Raw genomic sequence first — 23,774 nt, forward strand, 5'->3', positions numbered from 1 at the left:
TAGATGTATTTTTTGTCTATTTATGTTGTTGGTTTTTGTTTTTTGCCCTTTATCACCGTTCCTCTTCCCCGCTGTTTTTCTTTCCCTCTTTCTTTCTCCCTTTTCTTTCCCCCAGTCATGTCTGTCCCGTGTGTAGCAAGTGAAAATAAAATACAATAAACAATAAAAGCAAAGGTGAATCAAATAGACCAATACGGCAAGGCCGGGATGGTCCATTTGGTAAAGTAAATCCGTTGGGTATCTTTCTTTGCCTTTAGATAATAATTCGGATGGCAAAAGAACAAAGCAGGACATGAAATTATGTGATAACAGATGTTTTTCTCCAGAAACAAATGCTTTTAAACCTAAAAAGAATCACTGACTTTCATTTATTAATGTCAGATAGGCTCTTTATACATCCTAAATAAGAAAGATTTTAGTTTACATATTTATTAGGATGGAATTCTTGACCTGGGTCAAAACTGATCCACACCAAACTGTGAAAATATGAAATATGAACAACGTGTAAGACTTAAAGTTATCAATAATTAATGTCGCTTCAGGAATGCTGGAGTTATAAAGTACACGATCACTGCAGCAGGAAACTAAAAAAGGCGTGTGTAGGAACTTTCGGTTTGTTGTACTGTATTGCGAGGGGGAACAAAACAAAGGACGGACGGAGCCACAGAAAAGTGTCGGTCCTTTCGAAGTGTTTTAATTTTTCCACGTTTTACCAACTGCATGCAATACTTCATATTTAACCCACAGAAAAACGACAACTGTGGACATTAAAGGAGCGAAAATAGGAAGAAGCGTCAAACGCAGGAACCAGTGCGGCTCTCCCACAGCTGCACCACAGCTGTTCCCACAGTGACGCGGAAGTTACCTGTTTGCTGCTCAGCAGGTATTTCTACAGTCTGCAATGAGCATAATTAGCGACGAGAGAAAAAAATATACAAATATTTGCGCTGAAAATGAAGGAAAAAGACCCGCCGAGGTGTCACTGCTCTGCCCACGGCTATTACTGCAAATAAACCCCACCCAAAATCTCCGTAGCTCAAATCAGCCAAACATGACAGCCAAACGAACAATTACCAGTCCTGTTGCACAAGTGTTTTCAATATCTATTCATATTTCTAATTAATAAATCAAAACAGTCAGGACGGTCGAGAACTCATCTCCAAAGTCTCTCAATATTGTTGGCGAGACAAAATTTCTGGGAATTTCACAGCCAACATTAAAACTCATTTATGCAAATACAGTGCACAAGCCTAAATATGAATGCAACAAAAGTATCTGCATATAAGTACAAAGTAATTGACTAACTTTACTGTTATACTAGATTCGTGTTGGATAATGTGGCAAAGTACATGTACAATATTATAAATTTATTATACACTGTTTGTCAAAGAAAGATTGAATATATTCAGCTGTTGATGACAGGGGTGGCAGGGAGGGTGTATTATATAAGGTGCTCTGAAAAAAAAAACTAAATATTTTAACTGATCATAATTATTAACAGCAAGAAAAAAACATGCTTCCGTCATGCATATAGCTTTCTAACTTTCCAGCTGCCACTCTCACTCTCACTCACACACACACACACACACACACACACACACACACACACACACACACACACACACGATACCACCTCAGGTCCCAGCACATCTTTTACAGGGGAGACATAATCAGCTGTTGGAGCTCAGGTGTGTATCAGCCTCCCCTGACACGGCATCATGAACCCACTGCTCCAGCCGTATGCTGCACCTGAGCCACAAACCACACCCCGCCACAGGATGTTTTACACACAGAGAGCTGACACAGTGTTTTTTATGCAAGTGATCAGTCAGTTGTATCTGCACAGATATACAGTTGATATTAAAATACTGATGTCTGTTTAATTACACTTTCAGACATTTGTACCTGAAAACTGTCAGTGGAATAGAGATGCCTCAAAGAAAGAGCCATCAACTGGGTGACCTCCAAGGGCTGCTGCCCCCGATATCTGCACCAACCACATCAGACACGGCACCAACACAAGTTAGGACAGGTCTCGGTAAGACAGATATTTTTTTTTCTTTTATTTTAACACACTACTCTGATATGTAATTCAAATTTTTGTCCTTTCTGGATATCATTTAGGTTTTTTCCAGCACTGGGCACAATGGAATTTGGGAACCTGTTAAAAATGTGTTAATTTCTTCTCTTTTTTTCTTTTCTCCTCAGTTTTGTACATTTCAGTCAAGAGCCAGAGTGAACTACAGTTATCAATAAAGTTTAGTTGCCAAAACATGAAAGAAAAAACATTTCTCTTTGTGTACTGGACCATGTGTGACTGCAGTCATGGCTCAAATGCTGAGCTAATTAAGTCTTGAAGGATACTTGGGGGAAGGTGAAAGACACCTCCAGTACAGCGAGGTGATGAATTCATCACAGCGTGTAGCTCTCTCCCGATCACAGCTTGTCCTTTGTTGATGAAGAAATTTTAAAACAGGATTCAGGACATCCCTACAGCTGCAACAAGTTACAATTTTTTCTCACTGGAAAAAAAATGAAAAATATTAGTCAAAGATTTAAAAGAATTCTTGTCATACAAAGTGAATAAATTAAAGAGCTCCATGAAGAAATATCTAATAAATAAATACATGCAAATGTTTTTATATGAGGGGGTGGAGTATTTCAGTACCTGTCCTTCTGTTGTCTTCTTCCTCTTCAGCCTTTTTTAAATATATTAAAATATTGTTCAGAAATATTGTCAGGCAGGATGATACACCTGTTTTAATGTGAGGTCATAGCTGGATTCATGGACTGGCAATGCGTTCTGTGGTATTAGTGTGTTATAGGATTACTTTTTGGGTAATGAAATCTGAATGGAGATGGAAACGTTTTAGTGATTTTTGATTATTAAATTATTATTGATTCTTTCTAAACGGGTGACAACTTTCAATCATATTTAAGCTGCTGGATAAAAGTGTGAATGTAGTCACATCTATCCATAATATAAATGTGTGTTTCAATGTTGCCTGCAGATGTCCAGCAGATGTTGTTACTTAAAGAAGAGAGCTCAAGTCATGATCAGCAGGATTTGGTCCTCCTCCACATAAAGGAGGAAGAAGAGGAACTCTTGACCAGCCAGGAGGGAGAGCAGCTTCGTGGTCTACAGCAAGCTGATATCACCAGTTTCCCCATCACTGCTGTTTGTGTAAAGAATGAAGATGATGAAGAGAAACCTCACCTCCTACACTTTCATCAAACACCAGCTGAAGACAACAGAGAAGCCGAGCCTTCAACCAGCAGCTCAGTCAAACAGATTAAAGCAGAAGGTGATGGAAAGGACTACAAAGAGCCAGAACCAGCCACAAACCTGAATCCAAATAATAATTTACAACCCAATATTAATGTAAAACGTTCAGACTTGTATGAAGCTGATGATTGGCAGGAACCCCTGACAGAACCTGAACCTGAAAGTGAAGATAGTGAAGAGTCAGGTACAAATAGTGATGCCAAAAAGCCCTTTATCTGTTTTGAGTGTGGTAAGCACTTTCTCCATGACTGGTCACTTCAGAGACACATCAGACTGAAGTCAGGGAAAAGAGCTTCAAACTGCGATGTCGGTGACAAAAGCTCTGGAGTGAACCAAAATGCAGATTCACAGGGGACAGTTCAAACAGAAGAGAAACCATTTGGCTGTGATGTTTGTGGACAAAGGTTTCAGCTGAATGTGAATCTTAAGGTGCACATGAAAGTCCACACTGGAGAGAAACCCTTTAGTTGCAATATCTGTGAAAGAAAGTTTAGACATCAGTGTAACCTTAAGACACATGTGAGAATTCACACCGGAGAGAAACCATTTGGCTGTCGCCTGTGTGATAAAAAGTTTACACAGAGTGTACATTTAAAGACGCACATGAGAAGCCACACGGGAGAGAAGCTATTTTTTTGTGACGTCTGTAGTAAAAGCTTTTCACGACTGAGGATTCTGAAATCGCACAAGAGAGTCCACACAGGAGAGAAACCATTCGACTGTGATGTTTGTCATAAAAGATTTTCACATCTAGGTGATCTGAAGAGACACAAACGCGTCCACACGGGAGAGAAACCTTTCAGCTGTAGCGTTTGTGGTAAAAGATTTGCACAGAGGATGCATTTCAAGACACACATGAGAATCCACACAGGAGAGAGACCTTTCGGTTGTGATGTTTGTGGCAAGAGCTTTAACTGTAAGAGAAATCTGAAGACACACATCAGAGTCCACACGGGAGAAAAGCCATTTGGTTGTAATGTTTGTAATAAAAGATTTTCACAGCCAGGAATTTTAAAGAGACACATGAACATCCACACAGAAGTTAGGAAATTTGTACCCGGTAAATCAAGAGGAGTCTATTTGAGGTTGCTCAAATCTAAACCAGCCACATCAGAAATGGAGCAGCTAGCCATCAGAAACAGACAAGGTAAGGGATTAACTTTCCTCATACTCTTGGTTAAATACCATTTAAATAACAATTTCTCCCAGTGCTGTTTCTTTAATGTATGACAGCACTTTCTTCAGGAAGGCTCGGTAATTTTTCCAGTGTCAGTGCCATTTAAGGTTTGGGACTTAGACCTAATTGAATCACAAATCCAAAGGGAATGGATTCATAAGTCAGATTAATGTGGATGTCAATGGAAGCACCAGTGAGACACAGTTTAGAAAAAGGCCAGCAGTGAAAATAATATTAACGATGTGCCTGTGATTCTGTGTGGGCCCAGAAACATGTTTTCATAGGAGGAAATGACGTTTCAGTGTTAAGAAACCTTTTGCCAAATTTTAAATATGAGCAAACCCTAATGACAACAACGGCAGCACTTACTCTACAGTACAATTTACACAGTAAAATTTGCTATGTCTGCCAAACTGATTTCATATTTTAAAATGCACAATAAAACAGAACAGCAGATTTACATTTTTACCTGTAGTCTGAGATGCCTTCGTAGCCTATGTATGTATGTGTATTTGTATGATTACAAACACAAATGCATAGTATGCATGTAGCCACACCTGTAAAAGTGCAGAAATATTCATTTTTATATCCATCTAATAATGCAAAGCACCACCCAAAGCACAGCTACATTTAATACATTCATAAAGTGCTTCCCATCTGTGGCCAGGTTATAATCCCCAGTTAACCTAACCTGCATGGGTTCAGATTTTTTATCCTTCTTTTTCATTTTATTTTGTATCTTGTTCTGAATGCAGCCTTCTGATACTACCAGGTGCAGGTGATGTCCTTAAAACAATTTTAAAAAAGATAGTGGTATTTTCATTTGCAATTTGTATGTTTGCAGATGGCATTGTGATCATTGTGAGAGTAGCTACCAGGCGGAAGAGAGCATGGAGTGGTGGTCTTATGCTCTGAAGAGCAATATAATGAAAGGAATGTGTGAATAAGAAGGAGACATGGAAAGGTGAACCTGCAATGAGCACAGGTATTAAAGATAGATGAGTTTAAATACCTGGGGTCAGCCACCCAAAGGTGAAAAAGAGAGTGCAGGCAGGGTGGAGTGGTTGAAGGCAAGTGTCAGGGGTGATTTGTGATGGAAGTATCATTTGGAGATGGTGGGACTGACAAAAAGGTGGTAGACAGTGGAGGGATAGTGGATAAGCTGGACAAAGGATGCTGAAGATGGAGCTGCCAGGCAGGTGCAAAAGAGGAAGACCACAGGGGAGGTGAAGGAGGATGTGCAGAGGGGGTGATGTGACAGAGAAGGATGCTGGGATAGGGTGAGATGATCTTCTATGCACCCCTAAAGGGAGCAGCTGGAAGAAGAAAAAAAAAGAAAATTGTAATAAAATATTTATTTACAAATGCATTTGATGCTATGTGATCCAAAGTTTGTTATAATTTGTAATCCAACAATGATGACTAGCTGATTAAAAGACAACTGGTGGAACCAGGGAAAAAGACTTGGTCCAGTTTTGTTGTTAAAATCCACAAAATAGATCAGCAACAATTTGTTGTTCATTTTATTTCATATATTAAAGCTGCTGAGGATATGTGTACTTACACCAGGTCTCCATAATGTGCATTTGTTTGAATGTGTCCTGCAGCTATCCAGGTTGATGAAGGTGTTTCCTCAAACCCCAGTCTGGAGCAGAAGGACCCAGACCTCCTTCACATGAAGGAGAAACAAGCGAAACTCATCACCAGTCAAGAAGGAGAGCAGCTTAATGGTTTGAAGGAGGCCAGCCTCTCACAGCTTCATCAAAGACTGACTAAGGACCACTGCGAGGCAGATGTTCCATTCTTTAGCTGCTCTGAGTGTGATAAACAATACCTCTACAAGCGATCTCTTCAGAGGCACAAGAAAAGTCATTCAGCAGAAAACTCTGCCAGCTGTTTGGTTAATAAGAAAGTTTCCAGACTGGAGGAAAATGTAGTTGACACAAGCAAGAAAATATTTGGATGTGATATTTGCGAACAGCGATTTCATCAAAAATCCCATCTTAAGACTCACATGAGAATTCACACAGGAGAGAAACCCTTTAGTTGTAATATTTGTGGAAACATATTTAGACATCAGTACAGTCTCGACAGACACATAAGAGTCCACACAGGAGAGAAACCCTTTGCTTGTGATGTTTGCAGTAAAGGTTTTTCACATCTGTGGGATCTGAAAAGACACAAAAGTGTTCACACAAAGAGCCTTCCACCCGAGGAACCCAAAGATCTTGATAAGGTGGCCCCTATTTCACCATCAGCTATATCAGAATTAGTGCAGACACAAGTCAAGAAGGATGTAGGTAAGTGAGATATTTGTGTTTGCTGGAGATTAAAGAAATGTAAACTATTTCCACAAAACTGTGTAAAAACTGCTTTGTCTGTTCTTGCTCTTACATTACTGGCAAAGATTACAAAGGATTACTAACTTTTGCAAGATTAATTTTTGGATTCCTGCTTCCTGTTGTTATGATAAAATTACCTCCTACTGTAAGTCGGAGAACATCTTACCAAACTACCAGTTTAAAAGTGTTAATAAGATCTGTTAAAAACATTTGCAAACTGTGCTGAAAATTAGGCTTAAAAAAACCCTTTTTTGTATGGAAGTTAAACCTTCTCCTCCCAAAGAGTCATTGGGTGTCTCGCTCTCTTATATTGTCTATTATTATTTGAAATATTAGAATCTTTAAAAAGTTCTTAAATTATACAGGTGTGTGTAAACAAGCGAATAGCACTTTACACTTAGTAATATTTATACCCTTTATTTATCTGCTTTGTTGTATTGCCAGAATACAGATAATTTCTTCTAAACAATTATGGAAAGATGGGAAGTCTGGGCTTCTCTGCTCAGACTGCTGCCCCTGTGTTCCAAACCAGCAGTGGAAAATGAATGGATAGATATTATACAATATTATATTAGAAAAGAAAAAATAGACATACCAATTATGGTTAACCCAGATGATGACCAATATAAAACTATTAAGATAGAATTAATGAAATTGATTTAAAAGAGCCTAGGGCTCATAAGATCAGAAAAATATTTATTAGGGGTATTTTAAAATGTTCAAACTCTGTTTCATGAAGGCATGGTGTCATGTATCGCACACACATTGATAAATATATATTCATATTCCATCCCTGCATCCATTTTCTTCCAGTTATCCTTATTTTCCTCAAATATAAAGCTATTGCTTTTGTTATGTGACCCAGTGGTTCAACTTCTATTGTCAAATGTACTCTTAACTGGCTAACTAATAACTGACCTGACTTTAACCAGCAAGTTAGAGTACATTTAATAATAGATCTTGAACTGAGGATGGTTCAAGATGGTTCACTGTTCCCTGCAGATGTCCAGCAGATGTTGCCAGTTAAAGAAGGGCTTCCTTGGACTCCAAGTTTGGACCAGCAGGACCCAGACCCACTCCACATAAAAGAGGAAGAGGTGGGACAGAAGCGTAACAGTCTGGATGAGGCTGATATCATCAAGTTTCCATTCACTGGTGAAGATGATGAGTTTGTGCAGCTTCATCAAAGCACAGGACAAACAGAGTCTCCAACCAGCTTCTCAGCTAAGGAGATTAAAGCAGAAAGTGATGAAGAGGATGGGGGAGGACCAGAACCAGCCTCCTACTTAGAACCAAATGTTAATTTACAAGCAAATGCTACTGGAAAGGCTTTAGACTTTCACCAGACAGAAGTTGATGTTAAATGTCATGTGCCTCTTTTAAATTTTGAATCTGAAACTGAAGATGGTGAAAAGGGTTGGAAGGAGAATGGGCCATGTCAATCAGAGGTAAATAGTGATGTGGGATGTAAGGCCGCTGAAAAATCCTTTAGCTGCTCTGAGTGTGGTGAGCAGTTTTTCTGCAATCAGTCTCTTCAGCAGCACAGACAATGTCAATCGGGAAAAGGGAATTCCAGCTGTTTGGTCGATAAGAAATGCCTTAAAGTGAAGCAAAATGCAGAAGAGAAACTGTTTTGTTGTGATATTTGTGGACAAACATTCAACAAAAATGCAAATCTTAAGGTCCACATTAGCGTCCACACAGGAGAGAAACCATTTAGTTGTAACATCTGTGAAAAAACATTTGGGTATCATTGTAGTCTTAAGACACACATGAGAGTCCACACAGGAGAAAAACCATTTGGTTGTAGTTTGTGTGATAAAAAATTCTCACAGAGGATACATTTAAAGACGCACATGAGTGTCCACACTGGCACAAGACCGTTTGTTTGTGATGTTTGTAGCAAAGGATTTTCACAGCTCAGGATTCTGAAGTCACATATGAGCATCCACACAGGAGAAAAGCCATTTTACTGTGAAGTTTGTCCTAAAAGATTTTCAAAAACAGGGGATCTAAGGAGACACATGATTGTTCACACTGTGGAGAAACAATTAAAATCTGCTGATTGTGACAAACAATTCACACAGAGGATACATTTCAAGATGCACATGAGCGTCCACACAGGAGAGAGACCATTTTGTTGTGATACTTGTGGTAAAAGGTTTAATTGTAACAGAAATCTTAAACTACACAAGACCTTCCACACGGGAGAAAAACCATTTGTTTGTGAAATTTGTGGTAAAAGACTTAAGTGTGACAGAAGCCTTAAGATACACATGAGCGTTCACACAGGAGAGAAACCATTTGGTTGTGCTCTTTGTAGTAAAAGTTTTTCTCAGTCAGGTATTTTGAAGAGGCACATCAGAATCCACACAGCAGTGACACCGTTCAGTTGTGACATCTGTGGTAAAAGATTTAACTGTAAGGGGATTCTTAAGTTGCACAAGCGTGTTCATTCATAAGAAAGGCCATTTGTGATGTTTTTGGCAAAAGATTAAAGTCTAACAGCAATCTTAAGAACCACTTAAGAATTCACACAGGAAAGAGACCATTTGGTTGTGACATTTGTGTCATCAGATTTAATGAAGAGGGAAGTCTGAAGAGACACATGAGATGCTGTCATGTAATTGTGGGGAAAGATTTATGAAATTTCATAGTTCCGGTTTCAAAAGAAAATATGTAGATGATCTAAGCTGTGCAATTTTGGCTTTAGTTAAACTAGGAACTCGTCAGTTAAATAAAGTCTGCAGTAAGAGTATGGAGATGTTGCTTTCATGGTGTTAATCTGCTAGAAAGTCTACGCATCAGGTGGAGTGGCATGAAAAGTAACAGAGTCAAAGCAGGGAGGAATTCATTGTGGATCACTCACAGCATTTTGTTCCAGGAGACTGGGCTCTTTGTGAAACCAAAAAAACAGCATTTTTTAACTTAATTAATGTATCACTTTCTTTTAAAAGTCTATTTCAAATCTAGGTTTGGATGTGTTTTGATAACAAAATCATTTGGTTAGTTTTAGGCAACAAAACCAGGCCAGGTCAGGGTTAAAATCGACCCATTCACATAATTCTCTGGTAGAAAACTGTAGGAAGCTGTCACTCATATGCATTCTGACCGCATGGCTCCAGTGATTGTATGGATTGGAACAAATTAGTCTACAGATGCTTAATTTGTTATGTCATCCAAAGGTTTGCTTCTTGGTGATGCTGCATGGTCACGCAGTAAACTGTTCTGGAACATAATCTAACAACCAAGACTGTCTGACCAGCACAGTTTTAATAAGTTTAACAGCCTCTGATGGAATAAAGAAAATATCTTGGTCTATAAACTCTGTTTTGTTACTAGAAACATTCACCCATGCACCATTTTACACAACAGTGGCATTTCCTGCTAATGGCAACATCATCTTTGTGAATTTTAAAATAATATTAAAGTGGAACAGTGGATAGACCTGTTGCCTCACAGGAAAAAGTTTCTGCGTTCAAATCTAGGAAAAAGATGGAAACTTTTTGTTCTACCTGGGCCTGCAGGACCTCTGTCCGAATGCTCCCCACCATGGTCCTACAGCAGGGGTGGGGAACTCCAGGCCTCAGGGACCAATGTCCTGCAGGTTTTAGATGTGTCCTTTATCCAACACAGCTGATTTAAATGGCTAAATGACCTCTTCAACATGTCTTGAAGTTCTGCTGAGGCCTGGTAATGAACTAATCATTTGATTCAGGTGTGTTGACCCAAGGTGATTGTGGTGGAATTAAGGCACCACAGATCTGTGTTTTGAGCCATCTTTATTTAACATTTGTCACACCACCACAACAACCACCAAGCCCTGAGTCCCCGTGTTTTAACACGGTGGGTGTGATTGCGGGTGCCGTGCGGGTGCGTCCGCACGGCAAAAAGGAAAACTCGTCAAAAATACAAACAGATGTTTGCTTTCCTGCTAAAGAAAAAACAATGAATTCATTTATATCACCATCTCCTTTATTAAAACATGTTTATCTTCAAATTAATATTAGAAACCATTTATACACGAGTTCACAATTGTTTTCATAATGTAACAAATTGAAGTTGTCTATTAGCCAAGTTGCCCTAGCAACCAGATTCGTGAAATTGCATAATGTGCAGTGCTGCCGCCTTCCTGATTTCTTACTTTTTTGCATATTTGTTACACTTAGATGTTTCAGATTATTAAGCAACTTTTAATACTAGACCTAGATAACAATTGTAAATACAAAATGCATTTTTTTCTTAAATTATGATTTTATTTATTAAGGAAAAAAGCTATCCAAACCTGACCCTATGTGAAAAGGTAATTGGCTCCTTAACCTGATAACTGGTTGTGCCACCACTGGCAGCAACGGTGCAGGGTTTTCCATCATGAACGACCTGTTTAAGATCACACCAGAGCATCCCACCCTCATGCTCTCATGAGGGTGGGGAATGGATGTTTGTATCTGTGTGTGCCTGTATGTCTGTGTCTATATGTCAGGTTGGGTATCAGACGCCACCTCTCTGGGGACATCTCAGGCCCTCCAAGGTTTGGAGGCCTATCTCCACCCACCACCACTTCCCCTGCCAGTGGCGGACTCCCTCAGGTGTCGGTGCGTTGGTGGTTCTTTGTGTCTGGGGGTGGGCGTCCGGGTACACACCGGCTCACTCCTTGGCAGCCGCTTATCGGGGCCTGGAGCCTGGGGCTCGCTCGGGCCACTTCGGAGGTGGGGTGCCCCCGGCCTCTCGGCCTGGGGCTCGGTCACTCAGGCACAGCTGGCTGCCGGCGGAGCTCACGGGCGCGTCACTGCAACTCCCCCTGGCTTCTGCTCCGCGACTGCTGAGTGAGCCCTCATCTGGGACTCTCCTCAGCTCTTACTGGGACAGTGGCGCGGCTGCCCCTCTGTTGGTCTTCCTTGGTCTCTTGTGTTCTGGGGGCCTCTGGATGTCTGGAGTTTTGATCTCCTCCATACCTGCTTCACGCCCTGGAGGACGGGGCTGTGGCCCCCCCACACTCCCTAGCAGATCGTTACATGGAGAAACCTTTGGAATGCAAGCATGCTGATCCACACAGGTATGCTCACAGGTGTACACACGGGTATTCACAGACGCGGACTACAGCTTTCTTGGCTGCTGCCTCAAAGCACATTGTGCGCTGTCTATCTTGCGTGCTGCACAATATCGTTTATTATTTAGTATCTACTGATATCTACTGCTAGCTAGTTTATTGTGATGGTGCCGTTTTTTTTATTATGTTGCTCTTTGTTGTTTGCTTTCTCTTCTGTTTTTTTTCTCCATACAGGTGACCCAGGTGTTTTTTTTTTTTTTTGTTTGTTTTTTTTCTTTCTTCCCCCCTTCTCACCGTCTCTTCTCCCCTTTGGTTTTCTTTCTCTCCCTCTCTTTCTTTCATTCTTTCTCCCTATCCTATCCCCCAGTCATGTCTGAGCAACTGAAAATAAAATAAATTCATAATTATAATAAAGGTCAATCAAATGGACCAATATGGCAAGGCCATGATGATCCACTTGGTAAAATAAATCCGCTTGGCATCTTTCTTGGCCTTAAGACAACAATTCTGATGGCTAAAGATCCAAACGGGACACAAAAAAAAAAAAAAAAAGATCACACCAGAGCGTATGTGATTTAAGTCCAGACTTTATCTAGAATTTCGGGTTCTTTTTGGTCAGCAGTGGTTTTCTCCTTGGAGCTGCCCCATGAATGCCATTTTGCCCAGTCTCTTTCTTTTTCTTGAATCATTAACTGAGGGCAGTAATGAGTAGTAGTTGGGGTCTGGGGATCAGCAGTGAAAAAAAACTATTCTATTCTATTATAATCTATTTTATTTTATTCTTTAAACAATCAGGAAGATGGCAAATACTTTGACACAGCACTGTATAGTGAAACCTGCACACTTAAGTTGTCCTCTTGTCAATAACAGGTACCATAGTGAAAGAAATTTTGAAACCAATATTTAACAGTATAAATGGGTAACACATTTGCAAAAGCAAATCACTGCTTTGGTTAGGATTGTCTACACAGTACAGTTTTGTAGCCTGCATCAGTTGAACGTAGTATATATCATGATTTACTGTACACTTTTGAGGCTTTATTTAAATATTTTTTTGGCTAATTTACAATCACAGATGTTCCTGATGTGCATGTGTTTGGGAGAAAGCTGGAGTAGCTGAAGGAGACTCCAGGGACAGGAAGAACGTGTAAACTTCTGCTAGGATCTCAACCAGGAATCTTGTTGCTGTGAGGCAACACTGCCAGTCCACCTCTGAGCCATCCCATTAACAACTGTTACTTGCTATCAAGATGATAAAGTGCACAGGTCACCTACTCAACCCTGTGGTTCAAACCAGTACACTGAAATCAAAAGAATTCATTTGATTAATAAAATTTGAATTCATGCATCCCATGTCCTGGTTGCAAAGAAAAACATACTGCTTAGTAATTGTTACTATGCAATAACCAGAGACTCCTGAAATTGTCTATGATGATGATACGGTGAATGCGTGGTTACTTATTTTTTGCAGTTGGTTTGACTAAAGTTGAGACTGGAGTGAGATAAACGTGTTTGTGTATGTTTTTTCTTTCTTTTGTGGGTTTCTTTTCAGGAGGTGACACAAACATAGTCTGTTATATCGTATTGTCCAAAGCTTTATTCAGCATTTTTTCTGTTTCTTTTTTACTATGTGCGCAATGATGCTTTGCTTGTCCCTTTGAGTAACATTGTTGGTTATCAACAAAATAAAATACAAAAGAAAAAGGAATACAGTAGTGGAAAGTAACCAAGTAAATTTAATTAAGTATTATATTTAAGTTCACTTTTTATGTTTTCTTTTTTGGCTGTTTCCTTTAGGATCTTTAGGGTTTCCATGGTCGACCATCTACCTGTCGCACCAACTCTCTGCATGTCCTCCTTCACCACATCCATGAATCTTATTTGAGGTCTTCCTCTTTTCCTCCTGCCTGGCAGCTCCATCTTTAACATCCTTTCTTTACTATCCCTCCTCTGTGCATGCTCAAACCATCTCAGACTCACCTCTCTATTTTTGTCTCAGTCGGGTTTTTATGTGCTTGATGTTATGTATTTCCATGTTAAAATACTGCACCTAACATTTAGTACAAACGTTTAGTTGCTAGTTTAGATTTAAAAGATATGAATGAACAAATTTAAATAGTACCATATTTTTTTTTATATGTGAAACTATCCAGCAGTATCTAAAATAATCCAATGCATCACCAAATACAGTAGGAGTGTGGGCTTTAATGAGTCATCGTGACTTGGCAGTTTAATATGATTCTAATACTAACTATTTTTATACTTCCACCGTCATAATGCTGGTCATCTTCTATGATGACATAGCACGGGCGTAGGAACAGTCTGTTGTCTGGACTGTGTTGCAGGAGGGAAGAAAATAAAAGCGGGACTTGCTGTCATGTAGTTGGCCTTCTTGCTGCGGGATCGATGCTGCAGATAGATGCAGGAAAATCCTCGTGATTGATTAACACGGAGCAAAGTTTCGGAGCGTCACAAACACAAGCCTGGAGAGGCATCCGCCGGAAGCGGCTCACCCGGGTGGGCGTCAGTGAAGACGGACCGAGGTCAGAGTGACGCTGAAGCTGTCCGGGTCTGCTGCACAGGTAATTTATTCTGTCTGTGTGTGGATGCAGTTTGTTCTTTGGTAGCTGCTCATGTGCACGAGCGAAAACCTGCAGCAGGCAGCACATGTGCTCAGAGACATAACGTAAGGAGGAGACGTGGCACTCGGGAAATCCTGAGGAGAAGTCTGTGGGCGTGGTCGATTAAGCCAAATAATAATAGTAATAATAATGTCCTACCAATTTTATTAATCATTCCCTTCGACCTCAGTGAAAAACGTTATGCAGTCCGGGTGTGAAAGAGAAGTCAGATATTAGTGTGAGGGCGGAAGTGGCTCTGCTGAGGTGAAGCTGCAGAAAGAAGCAGCCCAACATGTCTGCAATATGTTGTTTAATGCATGCATTATCACCTCGTTACCAGTTTTATAAATAATAAATAGAAACATACATAAAGTGAAATTTATTACCCTGTAATGTCCTGCTGAAGAGATGATCCAGTTTTCCGCCTTCACTGAGATATTCTGTGAGTCCGTTCTGTGCTGTTGCATTTTGGCGTCATCTTATATTTAATACTGAGGTTAAGTGTCACAGCTAATCAAACAGTGCTGAGTGGATGACGGGTTTAATTCTGGCATGTTAAACCAATCGTATTGTTGTGTTTGATTGTACTGAGTACTCTGCATATTAGTTTAACCAACTCTAACATACTGTAACTTTCACGTACTAAGACAGACTGGTGAATAGCTGCATTCACAGATATATGTTATGTAACAGTGCTTATTAATGTATAAAGTAAGTCATTTTTCTGTTATGGAGAAACTAAAGAAAGAACGAAACATGAATGCTGCTCTGTGTGCTCACTACTGAGAAATCGCTGACCTCTGAAAGTCGACATACCTGACACAGACCTTACAAACTCAGGTTTGAGTGTTTCCTTATTGATAGAGTGGGTGAGTTGACTCTGACTGATTCCAACATGCTGGCAATCTGCCTGCTTTCATGAATTTCATGACAGTTAATTGAAACCTTTCAACAATCTTTGTGAGAGTCATCGCAGTCAGCAAGAATCAGAGCTGGACAGGTTTGGCTTCCAGCAGGTGACGGTAAATACTTACAGTCATTCTCAGATGGCAAAAATGTGTGCAGTGGCAAAAAAACCCAACCTTTTTTTTAAATAATTTTGAGATACAGATATTTGTGTAATTAATTGTGTAATTATAGTTTCAAATCGTTATAGCTGCAATTTATGCACTGAGGACCTGTTTGAATACACAGTGTGCATGTGTGTTTCAGTGTTTCCTGCAGATGTTGCAGACTGAGGAAGAAGTTCCCTGGAGCATGAGTCTGGACCTTAGCAATATTAAGGAGGAACAGGAGGATCTGCTCAATGACTCGGATGAAGCTGACTACATCAGGTTCTCAGTCACTGATGTTGCTGTGAAGAGTGAAGATGATGAAGACGGACCCCAGTTCTCACAGAGTAATCAGAGCCCAGCTGAAGAGAAAAACGAGGGAGAGCCTCCAGGCTTGTCTTCTTCTGCTGCTGCTGCTGCTTCACAGCTCGCAGGTATCAGGAATTTGGCTCATTTGATCTTGCAAACATTATTTTTGCAGTAAAAAAAAAAAAAATAAAATTCCGCTCCCGCGTCTGTTGGAGGTCTTTATCCTTCAAGCTCGGGTTCTCTACCAGAGGCCTGGGAGCTTGAGGGTCCTGCGCATAATCTTTGCTGCTGGAGATCTCGGATGTTGTTCCTGGGATTTAAAAAAGAGTCAGTAAGATTTAAAAATTCCTTTGCCATTTGCTTGTCAGGGCAGCACACGCGAATATTGAAGTCCCCAACAATAAGGACATGATCATATTTTGGCATAATTTCAGCCAACAGATCAGAAAAGTCATTTAAGAAGTCCTTATTGTATTTGAGGGGTCTGTAAACCACAGCACAGAGCACTGTGTGAGAGCGCCCTAGCTCAAACACACTCAGTTCAAAGCTACTAGGTGATGTTGAAAAGGACAGTGGTTTACATTTATACTGCTTCTTAAAAACAACCGCTAAACGCTGTTCCTGTGCTGCCATCATTAGTGTCTCTGTGCTGTCTTTCAGTCCAACTTTGTCCAGCCACTGGTAGAATTTCTGGATGTTAGCCACTTCCTCTATCTGCTGGTGGTACATACCGTGTAGGGACCTGTCCTTCCGTGATGGTGCCTCCTCTTCCTCCTCTTTCTTGGGTTTTTGCTGTTTGAGGTGTTGTGGCCATATTCTCGCCACCTTATGTACTTGTCTCATCCTGGACTGTGGTACTGACACTGACCAGTCCCCGGCCTCCTTTCTTCCGCTTAGCGTACTGTCTCTAGGTACTGTACTTGGGGTGAAACCCTCCATGCATGCACAGTCTCATGTCTTTTGAGATCACCTAGTTGTGAAAATCTTTTATGACACACCCCACAACCAAAAGCTTTCTCGTACTGATGTAAATATCTTCATGATTAACTCTTTATATAGTTTTCAATCATTAGTTTCAATTTTGAATTGATCTCCTGGTCAAATCCCACCCATACATGAATATGAAAAGATATCTGTTCTGAGCTTAATAGTCCTTTTTTTCAATTGTATTTATTTTTTGTTACTCAATTGAAAGGCTAATATTTGAAGTCTGCGGATATCTTCAGATCAAATGTTATAATCTAAATATCTTACACATTTTATGGAAATGTATAACTTGATCTACATAGTCTTTCATTTTTTTTAAAGCCCTTGTCAGTGTTTTGATGAAGCAATAAAGGTGAGATGAACATAATTACACAATTATTAATTTTACTCAGTTTCCAAGAAAAGTTGCAAAAAATATTTATATTGCTCTAAATATTAATAAGCGGTCCAAGAAAATGTGTCAGTACACAGTCACAGCTGTGCTTGTGTCTTTATTGCTCCCTGCAGATGTCCAGCAGATCTTGGTGATTAAAGAAGAGGTTCCTTGGAGCTCATGCCATGATGACCTCCTCCACATTAAGGAGGAACAGGAGGAAATCCTACCTGGTTGTGAGGGAGAACAGCTTAATAGGCCAGAAGAGGATAACATCACCAGGTTCCCATTAACTGCTGTTTCCATAAAGAGTGAAGATGATGAAGAAAAACCCAAGTTCTTCCAGGCAGAGCCTCCAACCAGCAGCTCAGCTAAGCAGATAAAAACAGAAACTGATGCAGAAGACTGTGAAGCAGCAGAAACAGCCTGGAACGCAGATCTGAACAGTCATATACAATCGAGGGCTGATGGAAAGGCTTCAGACTCTTATGAAACTGAAGTCAGTATTGATGATGACGATGATGAAGACGACGATGATGACTGGCAGGAACATTGGTCGGATTCTGAACTTGAAACAGAAGACAGTGACAGTGGCTGGAAGGAGAGCGGTACTGATGAGTCAGGAGTAAAAAGTGATATGAGAAGGGAGTCAGCAGAAGGGTCTACCAGCTGTTTGGTTAGTAAGAAATGTTTTAGGGTGAAGCAAAATGCAGAGTCACACATGACAGTCCTCACAGGAGAGAAACCGTTTGGCTGCAATGTTTGTAAAAAAAAATTTAGAGATCTCTACAACTTTAATAGACACATGAGAGGCCACACAGGAGAGAAACCGTTTAGCTGTGATGTTTGTGAAAAAAAATTTAGAGATCAGTATTATCTTAAGACACACATGAGAATCCACACTGGAGAGAAGCTTTTCACGTGCAGTGTTTGTGACAAAAGATTCACACAGAGTTTAAATTTCAAGACGCATATGAGAATTCACACGGGAGAGAAACCATTTAGTTGTGAGTTTTGTGGGAAACGGTTTAACCAAGAGGGAAATCTGAAGATGCACAAAAGACTCCACACAGGAGAGAAACCATTTGGTTGTGATTTTTGTGGCAAAAGATTTCACCAAGAGGGAAATCTGAAGATGCACAAAGCACTCCACACGGGGGAGAAACCGTTTGGTTGTGGGGTGTGTCATAAAAGATTTTCACAACTAGGTGATCTCAAAAGACACGAGACTGTGCATTCAGTGGACAAACCATTTAACTGTAGTATTTGTGATATAAATTTTACCCAGAAAAAGTATTTCGAGAGACACATGAATGTCCATTCAGGGGAGAGACCTTTTGGTTGTGATGTTTGTGGTAAAAGATTTAACACTAGGCGAAATCTTGAGATGCACACCAGAGTCCATACAGGAGAGAAACCGTTTGGTTGCGATGTTTGTAGTAAAAGATTTTCACAGATGGGAATTTTAAGGAGGCACATGAAAGTTCACATGGCAGAGAGACCATTTGGTTGTGACATTTGCAATAGAAGATTTAACAATAAGAGGAATTATGAGACACACATGAAAGTCCACACAGGAGACAAACCATTTGTTTGTGAAGTTTGTGGCAATCAGTTTGCACAGCTAGGAATACTGAAGAGACACATGCTAATTCACGCAGGAAAGAAACCATTTGGTTGTGACGTTTGTAAGAAAAGATATTTACGAGTAGAGGATCTAACAAGACACCAGAGTATCCACACATAAGAACATTCAGTTGTTCTTAATATGGTGAAAGATTAAAATGTAAAAAACATTTCAAGACATACCTGAGGGAAATCGTTTTGTTGTGATCATGTTAAATACCACCCTCTGGTTGTGATGAAAGATTAATGAAAATTTGTTGGGGGGTTTTTTAATTGGAAATTTTTACCATGACCAAATCTGTGTTTACTGTATGACAGTTACATATGTTAAATATGCAACATTGTTCAAAGCAAAGCTATAGTGGGAACTGATCTGGAAATACATATAGTATTTATTTTCAGTGTTAACTTTAGGGACGAATGACCAGAGCCTTTATTAAATCATACTAGAAACCTCTAGCTATAGGTTAACATGAATACACTAAGAGTGTACTCACACTGGGTGATCAGCTAACTTCAATGTGCTCGAGCTGAGATGTTCAGAACAACTGAAATGTGCTTGGACCTGTAGCAAAGCACAGTGTGAGCTCACCGTAAGGCTGTTAGTTCTCAGCATTAATAATGGCAAAGAAGCTCTATTAACATTAAATTTAATGTCGAATCAGTGACTAACATAACAATGTCAAATTGGCCTCGCCTGATTTCACCATGTCCAGATGTCCAGATAAATGTTCGCTTTGTTGGAAACTTTCTGCCTGGTTTGCTTAGAAAAAACAGCAAATATGACTTTGATTTATGCAGCTGTCACTTTAAAAGCAACAGGACATGTTTGGAAACACCGTTCATGAAAATAAAAGCTCTGTATGGGGGTTGAGGAGCAGAGCAGAGCACAATGAAGAGCTTTTTTTTTTCCAGTTGTGATATTAAGCATACGACTTTAAATAAAATGTGATGCAAAGTGTTACACCCCGGCCTAGGCAACCGGCGTGCGACACAGAAAAAATAAAAATAAGGGGAAAAAAACAAAACAAAAAAAACTACTACGGGTCTCCACAAAAAAATCCCAAAACGAAAGTATCGACAACTATTTACATCAAAGCAAAATAAGACATTTATTTACATCAAAACACCAAACTATTTACAACCGGGGGGGAAGATCGCGAATCTGACAAACTGAAACACAGGGCTTAAATACATAGAGGGAGCAATCAGGGAATGGACAACAGGAGGGAAACACAGCTGGGGCAAATCAGAACTGACGAGACAAGGAAGCGTAAACTGAACACACTGAGATAAGACAGACCTTCAAAAGTAAAACAGGAAACACATAACAGTCATGCCTAAAACAAAACACTGACAACACCGAATCGTAACAGTTCCCCCCACCCAAAAATCAAACATTTAAAACATGTAACCCCAAAGAAAATGTTTGATTCATGCCCAGCGCATACGGCTCCGGCTGCTGTTCTGCAGGTGACGCTGATGGCTGAACGGGCCCCTTGGATCCTCCAGTGGAAACGGAAGGCTGGAGCGGTCCCTCGGACCCTCCAGCGAAGACAGACGGAGGCTGAAGCGGTCCTCGGACCCTCCAGCGAAGACGGACGAAAACTGAAGCGGTCCTCGGACCCTCCAGCGAAGACAGACGGACGGCTGAAGCGGTCCCTCGGACCCTCCAGCGAAGACAGACGGACGGCTGAAGCGGTCCCCCGGACCCTCCAGCGACGACGGAATGCTGAAGCGGTCCCTCGGACCCTCCAGCGAAGACAGACGGAGGCTGAAGCGGTCCTCGGACCCTCCAGCGAAGACGGACGAAAACTGAAGCGGTCCTCGGACCCTCCAGCGAAGACAGACGGACGGCTGAAGCGGTCCCTCGGACCCTCCAGCGAAGACAGACGGACGGCTGAAGCGGTCCCTCGGACCCTCCAGCGAAGACAGACGAAAGCTGAAGCGGTCCCTCGGACCCTCCAGCGGATCCCGGATCCCGGACGAGCCCCCATTATGTTACACCCCGGCCTAGGCAACCGGCATGCGACACAGAAAAAATAAAAATAAGGGAAAAAAAACAAAACAAAAAAAAACTACTACGGGTCTCCACAAAAAAATCCCAAAACGAAAGTATCGACAACTATTTACATCAAAGCAAAATAAGACATTTATTTACATCAAAACACCAAACTATTTACAACCGGGGGGGAAGATCGCGAACCTGACAAACTGAAACACAGGGCTTAAATACATAGAGGGAGCAATCAGGGAATGGACAACAGGAGGGAAACACAGCTGGGGCAAATCAGAACTGACGAGACAAGGAAGCGTAAACTGAACACACTGAGATAAGACAGACCTTCAAAGTAAAACAGGAAACACATAACAGTCATGCCTAAAACAAAACACTGACAACACCGAATCGTAACAAAAGCGACTGCTGTCTAAGACATGTAGAAAAGTGATATAAAATATGCAATACAGAAAGTTAATTGCATGCAGTTGAAGGCAAACATTTGCATTCATAAAATGTACTCTGATATTAATCAAGTCACAGCTATATAAACACATCTAACTAATATAAGACACAAACACTCCTGTAGCAGAAGAACACAAGATGATCACTGATGTATAATGTTTACACATATAAAGTGCTGATATGTGATAGTCTTCTTTGTTCTATGTGTAGCAGTCATCTGACTTGTGTATGCACACAGGAGCTGTGAAACATGCTCTCCCTGTGTGCGCTTCTAGGGAGAAGGAGGAGATTCTTCTGTGGTTTGCTTGAGTAAATCGCTAAAGTTTTGTTTGATGATGAATTGCAGACATTGTGCTTTAAACGCTGAGGGTTTCTCTTACTTTGGCCTTTGTTATCAGGCCTTCACAGACCTTGTTCGGTTTCTATCTGATCCCGTTTCAAAGCTTCATTAAATAATATAAAAAATACTTTGGAGACTCAAAGTCTTTTATTTGGTTTCAGCTTTCCACCTCAACATTTATTATTTCTCCACACTGAAAACACAGAGAAGTCAATCAGAGACCAGGTTAGAAAATGTAAGTGAACCACTGCAGCAGTGACTTCTAGAAAAGCCTCTTGTAGACAGACATTCCAGATTTTCAGAGAAACATAGAAGATCATTTGAAAAAGCTGCAAACCAGCAATTTCAAAAGCAGTCTGGATTTTAATTTAAAATTTGTGGAGTGTCTAAAAGGAACACCTCATGCCTTTTAGAGAAAAACATTTACCACTCTGCTGTTCATAAAATCTGCATGATTAGAATAGGTTTTACTTTGTTACATATCTATTTCATTTTTTTTTTAAATCTAATTTTTCTTTTGCTTTTTTTGCTTAAGTTTGACTTGTTTGTTTCTTGCTGAAATCTGATGACAGTATGAGAACTTCAGGTCATAGAGGTAGATAGACAAATGTAGGATGGCAGTGCTGTTGGATTTTTACAGTAAAAGAGAGGCAGCAGAATCTATGACACTGTTCTTTGTCCGTTTCCTTTCCTTGGATGAAACCACCTACATAAATAAATAAATAAAATATTATATTATATTACCTGTGTATAGTACTCGTTCATGGTGCTGCTTTTTTTTTTATTATTTGGACTTTTGAAAGCCACTTCAGTGTCAATACCATTTTCATCAAAGATGCACTCAGGTCTGGGGACTTCAATTCTGTTTGTTTTACACAGCACCAAATCACAAGAACAGTCACCTCAAGGCGCTTTATATTGAAACGTAGACCCTACAATAAGACATACAGAGAAAAGCCAACATTCATACGACCCCCTATGAGAAAGCAGTTTGTCGACAGTGGGAAGGAAAAACTCCCTTTTAACAGGAAGAAACCTCCGGCAGAACCAGGCTCAGGGAGGGGGCATCTGATGCTACAAGTTGGGATGAGAGAAGGAAAACAGGATAAAGACATGCTGTGGAAGAGAGACAGAGATTAATAACAAGTGTGATTTAATGCAGAGAGGTCTATTAACACATAGTGAGTGAGAAAGATGACTGTAGAAGAAATATTGCAGCATAACTAAGGTAGGATTCAGGGTCAAGCAAGGCAAAAAGGAAAGTTTGAAGCCTAATCTTAAAAGTAGAGATAGTGTCTGTCTCCTGAATCCAAACTGGAAGCTGGTTCCACAGAAGAGGGGCCTGAAAACTGAAGGCTCTGCCTCCCATTCTACTTTTAAATACTCTAGGAACAACAAGTAGGCCTGCAGAGCGAGAGCGAAGCGCTCTAATAGGGTGATATGGTACTACAAGGTCATTAAAATAAGATGGGGCCTGATTATTTAAGACCTTGTATGTGAGGAGCAGGATTTTGAATTCAATTCTGGATTTAACAGGAAGCCAATAATGGGGAGGCAATATAGGAGAAATATGCTCTCTCTTTCTCGTCCCTGTCAGGACTCTGGCTGCAGCATTTTGGATTTACTAAAGGCTTTTAAGGGAGTTTTTAGGACTTCCTGATAATAATGATTTACAGCAGTCCAGCCTAGAAATTATAAATGCATGAGCTAGTTATTCACTCTAATACAGGATATTTCTAATTTTAGAGACATTGCGCAAATGGAAGAAAGCAGATTTTATTGTAAAAATAAATGGGGGGCTAGCAAAAAAGCTTGGGAACCACTGATCTCTAAGTGTTTCGTTCACTAGCAAACTGACCGGCCACTTTGTTAGGTTCACCTGTTCTGCTGCTCATTAAAGCAAATATTTAATTAACCAGTCATAAAGCAGCAACTCACTGCATTTAGGCATGTAGACATGGTCAAAATGACCCGCTGCAGATGAACCTGAGCAACAGAATAAAGAAAAGCAGTTTAAGGGATCTTGAAGGTGATTGTTTGGCTTCTTAGTAACAGCTGGGAGTCAAATGTCACCTACCTGAGTGTTGTTACTGAGCATGTCCATCACCTCATGACCACAGGGTTCCTATCTTCTGATGGCTGCTCCC

The 23,774-nt window shown here is 40.4% G+C and overlaps 2 protein-coding genes across 3 annotated transcripts; both read left to right on the forward strand.

Annotated features, from left to right (window-relative positions):
* The first annotated feature begins 547 nt into the window (after window positions 1-547).
* LOC120722944 (zinc finger protein 2-like) lies at window positions 548-11,193 on the forward strand. 2 transcript variants are annotated; one of them, XM_040014134.1, is made up of 5 exons: window positions 548-883; window positions 1,896-2,038; window positions 3,012-4,433; window positions 6,071-6,763; window positions 7,808-11,193. In XM_040014134.1, exons 2-5 carry the CDS (start codon window positions 1,930-1,932, stop codon window positions 9,265-9,267), a joined length of 3,684 nt encoding a protein of 1,227 aa, XP_039870068.1. In that variant the 5' UTR covers window positions 548-883; window positions 1,896-1,929; the 3' UTR covers window positions 9,268-11,193. The 2 variants fall into 2 exon arrangements, with proteins under 2 accessions (XP_039870068.1, XP_039870069.1); XM_040014135.1 differs by having other exon boundaries at window positions 551-883; window positions 6,071-7,926.
* Window positions 11,194-13,361: 2,168 nt separating this feature from the next.
* LOC120723091 (gastrula zinc finger protein XlCGF57.1-like) lies at window positions 13,362-19,770 on the forward strand. Its single transcript, XM_040014399.1, has 3 exons — window positions 13,362-14,437; window positions 15,689-15,962; window positions 17,332-19,770. Exons 2-3 carry the CDS (start codon window positions 15,701-15,703, stop codon window positions 18,942-18,944), a joined length of 1,875 nt encoding a protein of 624 aa, XP_039870333.1. The 5' UTR covers window positions 13,362-14,437; window positions 15,689-15,700; the 3' UTR covers window positions 18,945-19,770.
* Window positions 19,771-23,774: the final 4,004 nt, after the last annotated feature.

This window comes from Simochromis diagramma, unplaced genomic scaffold, assembly GCF_900408965.1.
Source record: "Simochromis diagramma unplaced genomic scaffold, fSimDia1.1 OVJJ01000669.1, whole genome shotgun sequence".
NCBI classification, from domain to species: domain Eukaryota; kingdom Metazoa; phylum Chordata; class Actinopteri; order Cichliformes; family Cichlidae; genus Simochromis; species Simochromis diagramma.